General features: G+C 35.0%; 1 protein-coding gene across 3 annotated transcripts in view; it reads left to right on the top strand.

The window, feature by feature from the left end:
* Positions 1–12,742, top strand: part of LOC144971436 (deoxycytidylate deaminase-like) — a 34,436-nt gene extending 21,694 nt beyond the window's left edge. For all 3 annotated transcript variants that reach the window (XM_078912346.1, XM_078912345.1, XM_078912343.1), the window contains 3 exons: positions 1,658–1,790; positions 4,164–4,377; positions 7,258–12,742. In XM_078912346.1, the coding sequence (XP_078768472.1) occupies positions 1,658–1,790; positions 4,164–4,377; positions 7,258–7,501 (591 nt within the window). In that variant the 3' untranslated portion in view covers positions 7,502–12,742. The remainder of the gene's footprint in view (positions 1–1,657; positions 1,791–4,163; positions 4,378–7,257) is intronic.
* The last annotated feature ends 3,708 nt before the right edge of the window (positions 12,743–16,450 follow it).

Raw genomic sequence — 16,450 nt, 5'->3', positions numbered from 1 at the left:
TGAACTCAAGAGATACAGTTTGGCTGAAGACGGCAGAGGGGAAACATCTAAAAGGTTCATATTGTTTCTAAATTTTTCGATTATCGTTTTTCGTTGATGTTCTCGTTTTCGTTGATGTGACTTTTTATTCTTTGGTTTCTTTGTGGAAGAACTGTTCAAGAGATTTTGTCTAAGTAAACATATTTTGTTCTCCATGAGGAGCCGTCGCCTTATATCTATAAAAACAAAGACAACACGTCACACCTTAATTCATTTTTGCCACATGGTGTTCGAATTTTTAACGCGCAACTGTCATTTAAATTAAATACTATCTTTTAAATATACACTCACAAGTTCGGACTAAAGGCCAGAGCAGGTATGGCCTATCTCAATTTATCAAATTAATATATAAAGTGTTGCTATTGGTTCTTGGTTGTATATTTTTACATTTTTGTGCATTTGCATATATCATATATATATATATATATATATATATATATATATATATATATATATATATATTTTATTATTTAAAATATTTACCACAATGTTTGGGGCAGTCTACATCGATGTTTCAGGCTTAATTTGCCATCTTCAGGACTGAGTTGTTTTGTTGACTGTTGTTGTTTCTTGAAGTGGTTCCGGTTTGAAGTTAATTAAGAGGAATTTGCGCCGATGGGGACACTTTCCGTAGATCTCATTTTTCATGTTGAGTGTGGCTTCATGAGGTTGTTTGATTATGGTATATTTTTCTTCCAGGCATAAGCTACATTGTTTTGATGTTGGTGTGTATCCTGTTAAAAATGAGATCTACGGAAAGTGTCCCCATCGGCGCAAATTCCTCTTAATTAACTTCAAACCGGAACCACTTCAAGAAACAACAACAGTCAACAAAACAACTCAGTCCTGAAGATGGCAAATTAAGCCTGAAACATCGATGTAGACTGCCCCAAACATTGTGGTAAATATTTTAAATAATAATTCGCTCCATTACTACATGTCGAGCACTTTTCGTACCATATTTGTATCAAACACGATTCAATATATATATATATATATATTTATATATATATATATATATATATATATATATATATTTATATATATATATTATATATATATATATATATATAATATATATATATATATATATATATTGTCGCCATAGATTCTCAACTTTGTAGTTTCTACATTTTCATGCATGCCACGTATGTAAACGAATTTCCATTTTTTTGGATGAATATCTTATTTTATCTTATCTGGCACTTCTCCATACCCTATTTTTCTCATCCGTAGTAATAGGAGAATAATTTAAGTAATTTATTTGACGTTTAAAATTGATTATTTTTAATCTGGTGAATAACACAAAAAGTAATAAGATTAGAATTAATCCGTTATCATTGAAACGAGTTGGTAACAAAATTCAGAAGACTTCCAATCAACTTTTTAATAGAAAATATAGATGTATTTAATGTAAACATAAGAGGTGGACCTAACTTTCCATAGAGGACGTATATGACTCCTCGAATGACTTTGTCGCCCAAATTCATTAACAAACGGAACATGCTACTTCGCCCATCCTATCGATATCTTGAGTTAGTCATCTGCCTTACAACCCTGTATGCACTTTGCTAAGGATTGCATGAATTTAATCATTGTTTTCTTGATATATTTTCAGGTAGGTGCTTGCATTGTAAACCCTAGGAATAGGATTGTGGGTATGGGATACAATGGCATGCCTGACGGGTGTCCTGATGAGGAGATGTATTGGACCAAATCCGAAGACTGGTTGAGGAGTAAGGATCCATATGGTCAGTTACAAGATGTATTATAATAAGATATTTAAAACTAACCTTTATGAATCTACCTAGCTGAATTTATATAAGTCATCACAGATGACTAACGTGTATTATATCGAAAATATAGGATGTTGCTGCTTGAACTTCGAAGGAAACAATAGGAAACGGAATGGTAGCTTCCATTTTACCAACAAATATCTCTCATTTGTCTTAAGTGTTTCATTCATCGTGTTTTATTGACAAAGGGGAAACCCGAAACGCCCGAAATATCTATCTTCTATGATTAAATTGAAGCTTCTAATCCATGTCCAGTTGTCATTTATTATATCGAAATGAAACTTTAAAAAGTTGAATTTAAAATCAAAAGGAACCAGAAATACGAACTCAGAACTCAACTCGATTGGGGATCGAACCTCAGAACTCCTGATTACCGATGAGACGTGCAAGAAGATTCGTTTCATCATGAGAAAGGACCAACGTCTTCTAAGAATACCTCTGTAGATGTCATTGTATAAGGGAGATAAGGGATGACGGGAAGGAGCATGGGGGAAGATGAAAGTAACTGGCTCGCCTGGTGACGCAGTACATAGGAGTTTGTACAAGCCCTTTAACCTGACGCTGATTTTGTGTTTGTTTTGAAGTAATAGTTTTCTTTTATCGATATCATTTTTAGAATAAACCGTTTCCGTCAAGAGAGCAGTAAGAGTATCGAGACTTGGGCTTCAATTATTTATAATTAGTTTGCCGTTACTTGTCTTTTGATGAGAATTATAAGATCGAATGTTGTGTCAGAATAAGATCGAATTTCGCCTTTGAAGGGTTCCAATTGTTTCTGGGTTTTGGTTTTCTTCTTCTTCTTCTTCTTCTTCTTCTTCTTCTTCTTCTTCTTGGCTGCACTAACTTGCATGCACACACACACACACACACACACACACACACACACACACATACAACACGAGACAGGTAGGTCATTTGCCTTGTTTTATGTCCCAAACCAAATCCATATTCACAAGACATTCCCCAAAAAGAGCCGCTGTTCGAAAGACCCATGTAAACAAATTTCCGCTACAGATCTAGTGTAACGGTATCCCGTCTGAGGTTCGATCCCTAGACAGTTATAGCCTGATTTTTTTTAGATGTTTTTTTTATTGTATTTTTCTGTCTTGTTTTTTTTTTTTTTGTTTTTGTTTTTTTTTTTTTTGGGGGGGGGGGGGGGCACTGTTTCATACTTTTTCAGTTCTTTATCAGCCAATTAAAATCATGGATGAAACTACTGAGATGAGCTCTCATTGGAAATGGATAAGGAAGAATGAAAAAGAACTCCACCACCAACAGAAGGAACAATATGTGATTTAATGACATCACCAGCACCGTGGCTTACTGGATCAAAGCACACACAAAATACACCAGAATAAGATCAAGATTCGAACTCTTGTTTGAGGCGGGTTCCTCTCTTTAGATTTGATTTCTGCTTCAGCACTATTTCAGGTTCTTGTTACACAATGCAATTTACAAATCAGAAAAGACTTTTGCGTTCACGCACTGTTGCGGACCTGTCCGGGAACTGCGTCACAACGAAATATTTAACCAGCTGCTCCGCAGTTTCAGGACAGTTGAAACGCATAATGAGTGCAAGTGGCAGAAGCCGCCAGCCAGGCATCGCTGATGCAAGGTGGTTGACGTTACTAGTACAGAAACCTGACAACTTCTCCCCCGTGTTCAGTGTGAAGACGACACGGCCGTCCATTACATGGGCAATTACAAGTAAGAGGAGACACTGGGTGACTGCGAATCGGCTTCGGTAGAGGAGCTGCCTCACGGCCAGTGCGCTTCATCGGTGGGGTCTTTCTACCTGTCCAACATGTACCCGATGTGGGCAAGAATCTGAGACGGCAGAGCATCTAGTCGAACGGTGTGTTGTGACGATGCTACCCGGCGGGTTTGCGACGGTGCACGAATGCGGACCAGACTTTGCTGATTGGGTATATCGTCATAACAAAGTAGTGTGAAAACCATAAGAGGCTGCTGCCGTCCATTACATGGGCAATTACAAGTTAGCATTCAATATTATATTCTATCATTGAAGCTATGTCATGCATTGACATTCGGCTTTAGATCTTTGGAAGGAGGGGGGGAAGGGGGGGGGGGGATTTGATAGCGGTAACGTAAACTTGAGCCCATGTTAAAGTTTATTTTTACCATTTCATCACTGTGATTGGGTGTAAAGAGCACGTGACCAATTACGGCGTTGTCTATGTCGGAGAAAAAATTATTGTAGTTTGACATGTTCAGCGGTTGGTTTGGTACTAGTTGTAAAGCGCTTAGTGCACATTTACTGAATATACAGTTATATATAGCTAACGTTTCGTTTTTTCTCTTCAACAGTTTGCCATGCTGAATTAAATGCTGTTTTGAACAGTATCCAAGCCGATCTTTCTGATTGCAAGATCTATGTTTCCTTGTTTCCCTGTAACGGGTGCACTCAAATCATTATACAATCAGCTATAAAGGAAGTCATTTATTACTCGGATAAAAACAAATCTAAGCCATATTTTCTGGCTTCCAAGAAAATGTTGGAAACAGCCGGTGTCAAGTACAGGTAAGAAATATAATATTAAAGTGGAGTTGCTTTCGGCCGACATATATCTATGAAAGTATCAAAATATTATTTAAATTCTGTGAATTGACCATACCTCATGCATTATAATGAGAGAGAGAGAGAGAGAGAGAGAGAGAGAGAGAGAGAGAGGGAGAGAGAGAGAGAGAGAGAGCGAGAGAGAATAAGTAGGAGTGAAGTATCTGTTCAATGTTATAGTTATCATATAACGTTATACCAAGTGTAACTAAATGACAAATTGCCATATTTATGGACAATAAAGATCTATTATTATTATTATTATTATTATTATTATTATTATTATTATTATTATTATTATTATTATTATTATTATTATTATTATATTATAATTATTATTATTATTGTTATTATTATTATTATTATTATTATTATTATTATTATTATTATTATTATTATTCTCTAACAAGGACAAATATGCAATCAAATTAATTCTATACGTCTTACGTCTTGTGTTGGACGTTTGGTGTCTTGTTTGTTTGTTTTTGTTTTTTGTTTTTTGTCTAGCACTCTTACAATAAATGATGTCGCTTTTAAACTCTAGACATTATCATTGGCGTATGAATCCAATGGGATTGTGTGAGTAGACTGCCTTGCTAAAGGACCAAACAAAAGGGCTAGAATTATGTCACCCTCTTTTGATTATGCGTTGTTCGTGTACTGTGTTAGGGCTTAATGATTAAGTTAATCTATGTTATGCGCCCAGAGCCCTCCTGATGAAGGGATGTTTGGCGCACTATAAATCTATACTATTATTATTATTATTATTATTATTATTATTATTATTATTATTATTATTATTATTATTATATAGGGCGACTAGATTGAGTTCATTTCCAGTCTAGTCAAGGACTTACTAGTCTTAAACCTGAGCGATGCAAATGACTTTAAAAATCGGTTCTTATAGGCGTTTTCTTGTGTCTGACTAGGTAGGATTTTGCCTAGAACCGGGTATGATAAGGACGTTGGCTAAATTTGATATTTTGTGCTGGTAAGATACGAGTTGTCCAACGTTTCCAATGCAAAAGATTTAATTAGCACCGCATTTTGTCATAGCCAATTATATCAATGAATAAAGTCACGTGATATTATTCACTGTCAACTTTTTTTTTAAAAAGTACACCCCTCTCCCCACCCCCAAAAAACAACAAACAAAATACCCCCAAAAAAACAAACAAAAACAACAACAAACAAACAAAAAAACAAAAACAAACAAAACAGAAAGAGTGATTCTTATGAATCACACAATGTTCCCATCATTATAGTCAGTCACAATGCCAGCAGAATAACTTTTGTCTCAATTATACTTTTTAATCGCTTTTTAATAAAATTTGTTCTTCGAAGCAAACCCGTCGAATAAAAGGCGAAATAATTTAAGTCCGTAGTCCTCTTTCATAAGAATTGACACTGGGGACTGACCACACCATATCTACCGTATCCATTTCATTGATACTTTCTACCAGAATCACAAAGCAACAATTATATATATATATATATATATATATATATATATATATATATATATATATATATATATATATATATTATATATATATATATATATATATATATATATATATATATATATATTTTATATATATTGAACCAATAAAATACAGGCAACAGAACGCGTAACGACATAAAATTAAGATCTATTGTCATATCTACATTTTATTGTGATTATCATGATTATGATTATTATTGTTATTATTATTATTATTATTATTATTATTATTATTATTATTATTATTATTATTATTATTATTATTATTATTATTATTATCATCATCATCATCATTATCACCGTCGTCATCATCATAATCATCATCAACATCAACATCATCATCATTATCTAAATTGTGTTTTGTTCGACTTCAGATTATAATTCTTATAATTAAATTATATTCTTATAATTAAAGTATTTTCTTATAATTAATGTATATTCTTATAATTGAACTGTGATTTGAAGAATGCGTATTACTCTCTCACACATCTTCCATAAGGTCTATAACTATTTCAAAATTTGTCAGAATGATTGTGTGCCCTGTAAAATATCATTTGATTTCAGTGCTCTTTATGTTAAAGTAACTTGATCCTAGCTCTATTCTTCTCCTTCTTCTTCGTTCCCGTCACGTCACATGGTCAGTCCGGTCTGGTGAATGAAGCCCACAGTGGTCCTGAGGTCGTCCTCACTGCCGTACAGCTTCTTTGAGTATGGGGTTGGATCAGGCCAGAAGTTCCTTCTCAACTGGTTGTACCTTGGACATTCCATTAGGACATGATGTCCATTTTCATTTTCAAGTCCGCAGTCACATTGTCCAGAGGCACCTGCTCTGGACATTCTCCACATATGTTCCTTTAACTGGTTGTGTCCAGTTCTCAGTCTGAAGATGATGACCTGTTCCTTTCTGTTGAGCACCTTGATTGGGTCATTCATGTTGTATTCTGGGTATCATCATCATAATATTGTGTCATGTTTGGTGGCGTTGGTGGTCATGGCTCTCCACTCCTCTCTTTTTCCAATGCTCTGATGGTGTTGCTGTTCCATTAGTACACAAATGAAAGGAGTAAAATTTCGTACATTTTGAACTGTTTTTAAAACTTGACTACACCATTTTCTTTTACCTCTTTTGTCAGTTTATCATTTCTATCGTGTTTGTTTTGTTTTGTGTTATTTTTCCGTTGCTCTGATGGTGTTGCTGTTCCATTAGTACACAAATGAAAGGAGTAAAATTTCGTACATTTTGAACTGTTTTTAAAACTTGACTACACCATTTTCTTTTACCTCTTTTGTCAGTTTATCATTTCTATCGTGTTTGTTTTGTTTTGTGTTATTTTTTTCAGACAACATAAACCTAAGAATTCAAAAATCTTAATTGATTTTGAAGCGATTGAAAGTACACCAGGCGGGCCATCGACGGAAAACGAAATGGGAGTTGAAGATTCCCATGCAATTGACGGGCCATCGACGAAAAACGAAATGGGAGTTGAAGATTCCCATGCAATTGACGGGCCATCGACGGAAAACGAAATGGGAGTTGAAGATTCCCATGCAATGGACGGGCCATCGGCAAAGGACCAGCAATAATCAAGACAGACAATGGAAATCAATCAATAGGGAATGAGATTTGCGGAAGAGTAGCGTCCCTTGATTGGACGTCACCGGCGGAAAAGTTATTAGAGAGAGAACGTCATGTTGGTTGTGCGCATGCATCTCTCGTCCTCGATTCCGGTGAAAGCGACTTGAGACACTTCACCGAAAGCGAGGACAAGAGAGACGCATGCGCAAAACCAAATTGACGTTCTCTCTGTAAGGTGACGTCCAATCAAGGGATGCTACTCTTCCGCTAATCTCATTCCCTATACACAGGGGTTAATGAGCTCACCAAAAATAATGTTATAAATGTTTATGGACGGTTTGGTGACCTTGGGTAACCGTCATTACAAGGTTAAATTGATTTCAAAACAAATAACAGACATTCTAAATTTAATATCTCGGCGTCTATTTCGACTGCAACCTATCAATGTAAATTCAAGTTAAACACCTTATCAAGTGCGTGAAATAAGAAGAGTGAGTCAAATTAGACGCTTGATTCCTTTGAACATAGCTGAACTTCTGATAAATGCCTAAGTACGTGTTATCCAAATTAGATTATTAATTATTGCAATTCCATCTTAATTAACATCTCCAAAGAAACTATTAAAAACCTTCAAGATTAGTTTTGAAAAAAAAAAGGATAAAAATCATCTGCTTCTAATCTCCTTAGTCCTTAGAGAGTTGCACTGGGTCCCTGTCGGAATACGCATCATCTATAAAACACTAAATATTCATCCCCTGCATATTTATTTGGCCTTGTACATCCCTATTTTCAGAGCATAAATCTAAGATCTAATAGAGAAAGAGCAATCTTATCTAAACCTAAAACATCTCGCAAAATTGGTGAACAATCTTTCTAATTTTCAGCAGCCCATTTTTGGAACGCTCTCCCCCAGAATAATAGAAGTGCTGACCAATTATCAGCTTTCAAATCTAAATTCAAAATTCACCTTTTTGTCTCATGATTTCTATTTTGTAAACGAATGTTTTTATGTGTGTAATTGTAATGTTTATTTCTATGTAAATAATTGAAATTGCTATGACTTAACTTTTCATTGTATTTCTTTATTAATTTTATGAATGTAAAGCGCCTTGAGCCTGATGGAATTGGGGTAAGCGGTATACAGATTTATCATCATTTTCAATGGATTTAGGCTCAGTGCCGGTGGGTGGGAAGAATTCTAAAAATCACGTGCAGGCGGCACAGCAACACAGACGAAATGCTCCTTAGCACATTAATAAAAAATGTAACTGTAAATGTACTCACTGATATCAGAGTATCTACAAACCAACTCGGGGTCTTCATTTTCACGATACACCACTTTAGAAAGAAAAATGTCTAAAACAAAATTCCTGGAACGTGCATTTTATTTTGCGCACCATCAACATGGAATTTCCTCTCAGTCTATCACAAACCGATAAAACGCGGGATGGTTTAACTCTCTCCTTACCTTTTTTTAAAATATAGAGCTAGAATTTCCCCCGAAAATTCACACCAAGGCACTTTTCCTAATCAAACAAAAACGTAACAAGTGAGCTCCACAACACAGTGTTTAGTTTTTATGGCTGTAATCAAAGCTTTTAAAAAAAAATTGTGATGTACAAGAGAAATCAGAATGAGAAAATTGTTGGTTGTATCGTAACGAATGTGACCATGTTCCTATGGGTGGTAATGAGAGGGTTAATAACACTGTTAAATAATTGAAGAAAGATAAATGTCGAGTGAAACGGAAAAAGCATTCTTTTGGGCTACATATGCATAAAGATATCTTTATTTAATGCAAAAATTGTTGAGGCTGATAAGGGAGAATTTTGCGGATCAAAATTTATTAATTTACTCACGTGTAAAAATTTCCATACAATAACAAAAGAAATAATGGGCTGCCAAAGATAGATTCGAAACCGGGTTAAGTTGTGAACATTTTTTCAATGTTTTCAGCTACAAAATGTAAAAAAATCCGAGGATCTTTCGACCCAACAGCTCAACCCACACACGCCTCCTCCTATGAAGACACCACCGATTTTCTGATGAAGAACGAACAATCATTCACGCCAGTCCTTCAAAGCATTGTGATTTAGATCCTCTACCCACCTATCTTCTTAAACCCTGCATTGTTACCCTAAATTTTCCTATCATAAACATGTAAACGATTATCTCCGTCAGGAGAGAATAATCATAATCATCTGATTCATAATCATAATCATTTGATTATTTATTTATATTGGACAATAATTTTATTATAAGTATAATCGACACAAAGTCACCATAATATATCCGCTTGTTGTTTCACTGTACTTTTTAAGACTTTTAATATTCTTTGCCAATTTTTATTTAATTTATTAACATTTGATATTTCTTTTATATATTACCGAATTGTTCTAGCCTGTACACGAAAGCCATAGTTAGACCATTTCTTTAAAAGCAGGAGTTGATGAAAAAGAATTGAGTAATTACAGACCCCTCTAAATTTTTGGAAAAAATGGTGGTATATAAATTGTTGCGTCAGAAGTAAATGTAAAAGTTATTTTTAAAAAAATTAAGCCAACATATTCATTTATTTATGTATGAAATAAGGATAATATTATAGAGAGGTGATTCAATAATTATATTAATATTTATAGAACATTTTACTGCTTAGAAATATTATATAACTCCTACTCAATCTCTTTTCTACAATCTTTTACTTTAAAGCAAATGATAAATATTTCTATGAATAAGGTGATAACCAAAATACTGTGATCGCACAAAATAATTTATTTATTCCTCAGATGAGATATTTACACAATATTAATCACACGATTTTTATGTTATATCCCCTTCTACTTTTTAGTAAAATATCATTTAACCTCTACCAGTTTATAAAGTATCTTCAGAATCATTTGATTATTTATTTATATTGGACAAGAATTTTATTATAAGTATAACCGACACATAGTCACCATGATATATCCGCTTGTTGTTCCACTGTACTTTCTAAGACTTAAATTTTCTTTGATAATTCTTATTTAATTTATTAACATTTGATATTTCTTTTATATCTTACCTAATTGTGTTGTGATACAGAATAATAATTTCCGCACAAGGATCAATAAAGTATGTCTTATCGTATCTTATCATATATCGATTTTAACGACTTAACTGTAACTTTCTAATCAGCTTACAAAGACGGCCACTGTACCGAAACTGCCTTTTTGAGAGTATATTCGGAATTGTTGAACCATGTTGATGATAAGAAAGTTCGTCTGCTAAGTATTTTTGATATGCCGGCGGCATTCAACACCATTATTTTATTGAACAGACTAGAAATCACTTTCGGTATCCGAGGCAGTGCCCTGGCTTGGTTTACATCGTATCTATCTAAGTAACAGAAAGCGACGGACTCCATGGTCCTGTACTTGGTTCTGTTTTTTTATACGATACACTCAACCCCTATTGCAGATTTTCATAGAGCATAACGTACAATTCACTTTTACGGTGACGGTACCCAAATACACAGTTCAGATATTTTATCAAATCTCCCTAAACTTGTGACTTTCACAGAAAGGTGTATATCGACAGTCAAAGATTGGATTATATTTAACAAACTGAAATTAAACGACAAGAAACTGAGGTATTGCTCTGTGGGAATTTCAAAGAGAATGAGCGTAAATCGCACAGTCCATTGTTGTTCTGAATGGAAAGAGACATGATATAAAATCTATTGATGTTATAAAAATGGTGTGTTTTTCGAGTGTGTCTGTTTATGTGTGCCAGGTTTCTAATCGTTGTAAATCCTTGATCTATCAAAATAAAAGAATTTCATCTATCCGTAATGACTTAAATCTTCATGCAGCTAAAAGAATTGTAACAACAATGATGCTGTCTCGACTATATTATTGCAATTGTCTACTTTGAGTTATGCAAACCTTAAATGTGTCAATGATGGAAAAACAAACACATTGTAAATTACGATTTATTTCAAAATTAGCCTTTTCTATTCATAACTCAGCTATCAAAGCTTTCTACCAAAACTTAAATAAATTATGCAGCTATGACGAAAACCCGTTTGATAAAATCTTACAGAGCTTTTGATTTATTCAAACCTGAAATGTGTCAATAATGAAAAAACAAACAAACCCACACTGTACTACTTCGGTATTATTTATTGTATTTCTCTTAGTTGATAGTATGTGTGTTATCAGATTATTGTTATAAATGTATGATTTAATGTAATAATGCCAATGTAAAGCACATAGAGCATGACATCGTCATAGTCTTGTGTTATAGAAAAGCCATTCATTATTATTATTCTTACTACTACTACTACTACTACTACTACTACTACTACTACTACTACTACTACTACTACTACTACTACTACTACTACTACTACTACTACTACTACTAGCTACTGCTACTGCTACTACTACCACTACTACTACTACTACTACTACTACTACTACTACTACTACTACTACTACTACTACTATACTACTACTACTATACTACTACTACTACTACTACTACTACTACTACTACTACTACTACTACTACACTACTACTACTACTACACTACTACTACTACTACTACTACTACTACTACTACTACTACTACTACTACTACTACTACTACTACTACTACTACTACTACTACTACTACTACACTACTACTACTACTACTACTACTACTACTACTACTACTACTACTACTACTACTACTACTACTACTACTACTACTACTACTACTACTACTACTACATACTACTACTACTACTACTACTACTACTACTACTACTACTACTACTACTACTACTACTACTACTACTACTACTACTACTACTACTACTACTACTACTACTACTACTACCACTACTACTACTACTATTAAACATATTCGGCCGAGATTGGACTCCCATAAATATTATTAATTTTTCACCTTTATTATAAAAACATTAAAATTGCACCCTTCTCCTTGAGTACTACTACTACTACTACTACTACTACTACTACTACTACTACTACTACTACTACTACTACTATAACACTCTCACTAATAACTACTACTATCTACTACTACTACTACACACTACTACTACTACTACTACTACTACTACTACTACTACTACTACTACTACTACTACTACTACTACCACTACTACTACTACTATTAAACATATTCGGCCGAGATTGGACTCCCATAAATATTATTAATTTTTCACCTTTATTATAAAAACATTAAAATTGCACCCTTCTCCTTGAGTCCGACCTTTGCTTTTTAGACTCTCTTTGGAATATACTCTTTGCCTATTTAAATACCCTATGTTACGGTCTACTGGTATAACACTTGCCTTCGGGCTCGAAGTCCAAAGCCACGATAGTTGAGTCCTTGGAAAAGTTTCTTGACTCATATTACCTCACTGTACTCAGGTGAAAAAGGAATACTGGATGGTAACAGCGTTGTCCCTGTAGGAAAAATTATAAGATCGACAAACAGGAGTAGTTTCTCGTCCTCGTGTTGCTGTTGCCTAACGACCTTTGAAAAGCGCTTTGAGCAGTGGCTATGGCGCTATATGTTCAAAATGCTCAAGTTTCTATATTTAAAAATCTGTCATTTGTTCATATATTAATAATTGTCTAAAGTATTATTTCAGCTATTTCTATACCACTACAGGTTGAGTTTTATTGTAAAAGTCATACCCTAGCACTACGTATCTTAAGTTTCTCATGGTGAATCACTGAGAACTGTAAAAAATATTGAACAATGAGCAAATCAGATTTTAAAAAGCTGTTTTGATAATTTTTAAGCTAGTCAATTTGGTCTGCATACCTAACAGGATTCCAACCAATGTTATGAGTGAGTTTACAATGCATCTGATAAACGTAGCCAGGTTATCGCAATGGGATTCAGTAGTCTGATGTCACGCCGCCTGGCAACGGCGGCCATCTTGGTTCTAAACAAAGAAAATCATTACTTTTTATTCTTCATGCTGGCTAGAACTTTTAATATGCCTTGTGATCAGAAAGTGTAAAAGTCCAAACATGATCAAATTTATGTTTTTCCCCCCTCTGGATACGCTTTTATGCTCGCCGGGGAAATATTTCATACGGGCGTCCGCCATTGTTCCGATAGTTTAGAGCCAGTGTTACTAAGTTACCATGCGTCATAAGGAAGGAAGTGACGTTACAACTGTTGAAGAGTATTGGGTGTCGCAATAGACTTCAACAGTCATGACGTCACTTCCCTCGTAATGACGCATGGTAACTTAGTAACTGGCTCTAAACTTTCGGAACAATGGCGGACGCCCTTATGAAATATTTTTCCGACGAGCACAAAAGCGTAACCAGAGAGGAAAAAAACATTATGAATCTGATCATGTTTTGACTTTTATACATTGTGATCACAAGACATATGAAAAGTTCTAGCCAGCATGAAGAATAAAAAGTACCAATTTTCTTTGTTTAGAACCAGGCTGCTCGCCGTTGCTGGGCGACGTGATATCAGAATAGTGAATCCAATAGGAGCGATCTATATTCATGTTTTCGTCCAAGCAAGTCATCAATCACATGATTTGTTGCTGTCCAACGAGTGGATATTTCTTCAGAAATGTAAACACGCTGCTTTGTTTATGAAGGTTGTAAACATACCCAAGTGTCAAGCTGTACGAAATGACCAATCGTGATGTTAGATATTTCAAACACTGTGAACATTTTTCACTATGTGGGTCACTTTGAGCACATATTCCAATGTGACCAATGACCTCGAGCACATGGAAATGTAATATAGATCATGCCCATTGTCACAACATGAACACGGGTGTCGGTATTTACCAGTAGAGATATTTGACCAATCAAAACATGGAATTTGTGACACACCTTCGTACGTGTCCGGACAAACAGAGTTGGTTGTTTATAAACAGCAACGTGAATGAAGTTGAACTGTCTCTGATCGTTGTTATTGTTTTTATACCGCCAGGTGGGTGACTAGTTATCACACGATTTTCCCGATCAGATTTTAACGTTTAAATTTTACACATAGATTTCTGTGCTGGTTCTGTTGATCACGCGGTAGAACAGTGGGTATTGTACTTAGACACATACCATCGATAGCAAAACCTGTCAAAGCTTGCTATTTTTACCAATCATTGCCTTTGTTCACATTATGACCACTGTCCGAGAGGCGTGGTTATCTAAGCGTCTATTGTCTCAAATGACTTGGTCTCATAAGTGAAGGCCAAACACACATTTAAAGTGTGAGAATATGTGAGCCCTCAATCTAAAACATTCGCAAAATGGTATTGACAACACATGCAATATTACTCTCTGTCTGAGGCGAGATGTAGTTATTTGCAGTTCTGATAACTCAAATTGTTTTGTCTCATTGTTGTAATGGAAATACTATCAAACCAACGCAAAATATTGCCCAGAACAGCATTGTTAAATCAAGCCCATAATAGAGAATGAGATTAGCGGAAGAGTAGCGTCCCTTGATTGGAGGTCACCCATAGTCTGTGACGTCACCGGCGGAAAAGTTATTAGAGAGAGAACGTCATGTTGGTTGTGCGCATGCGTCTCTCGTCCTCGCTGGACGCTACTCTTCCGCTAATCTCATTCCCTATAATTGCGTTGGTTATCAGACCTGCAAATCTGTGCACGTTGGTGTGAGTCCACTGGGAGTCCCTGAGCTGAGAGAGTCAATTCCGGTGTCCTAATTGGGACAGCCCACCCAAGGTCATAGAATAGGCCAGCCTCGACGTTCACTCATTTGCAGGTCTGATAACCCAATTCCTTATGGACGCATTGTTGTTGTGGAAATCTAAAAAAAAAATGACACAAAAAAGTGTCCATTACTACAATATTAAACTAGGCCCATAAGTGGATTCGGATGTCAGACCTGCATGTGTATTAAATGATTAAATAACACCCGGGGAACTGGTATCGTAACTTATAGATAGTGTGCGCTTGGCTAAGAAACTCACAACATTGCCATCCAGAAGTATAACGGACCAACACACAAAACTATATGTATCTTTAATCGATTATGGCTCGGGCTATTGTTCAGTATTGACCAATAGGTGTTATCACCTGTTGGTCAGTACTGACAATGCAATGCACCTTAGCGCGTGTGCGTCAGTGCTGACGACTATCTTTCTAACGCCCAATTGTCAGTGTTTGATTATTAAGTTTAGTTACTCTAACATTCTTTGATAGTCACATTACTACAAAATATCTTATACAATATCGATTTGACTTTATGAAAAGCCACCAACTGAAAATAGGTCAGGGCTAAGGTCAGTACTGACCTATAGCGCCGCCCCTACAAAGTAGCTATTGGTCCGTACTGCACGATGGTCAAGTGAACACTTTATCTAAATCTTTTAACTTTTTTTTTACTGACTCAAGAATCGAAAGCAGCGAAAAAAAAATCCGATAAACAAATACAAATAGTACATCACCACCCATCACCGTTGCGGATTTTAAGAAAAGAAAGAAAAGAAAAACAAACAAGACTTGGTGCGAAATCTTTATGAAAAGACAAGTTCAGTTGGGATCAACAGTCACAGACTCATATCATGGGTTGACCAAAATACTGTCATTTTGTCCAGGACCTACAAGTTGCATGGCGCTAATGTAATTATTATTCCAGGTCATTCCAACATACTAAAAAATAATCAGTTACTACATTTATTGAAATAACTCTTCATACTGAAAAAATGAGAAAAGAAAGAAAAGGACATTCAAATTGAAAACAGACATTTTTGGCAGATTTTTGCCAAATTGAATTTTCAAAAATTAAACTAAACTTTTAAAAATCGAAACTTGTACAATACAAGAACTTCAATAACTTGAGCGATAGATTTAAGAGATTTCACAGCATTCTAAATCATATCCAAAGACTAAATACGTCTTTGGATCATATTATTTGTAATCATAGTAGTGCCTCTTTGTTGTTAACAACCTGT

Source organism: Berghia stephanieae, chromosome 4, assembly GCF_034508935.2.
Source record: "Berghia stephanieae isolate SIO BIC M18660-M18661 chromosome 4, UCSD_Bste_1.3, whole genome shotgun sequence".
In the NCBI taxonomy this organism is placed as follows: Eukaryota; Metazoa; Mollusca; class Gastropoda; order Nudibranchia; family Aeolidiidae; genus Berghia; species Berghia stephanieae.
This window is presented reverse-complemented; position numbering and strand designations above follow the sequence as displayed.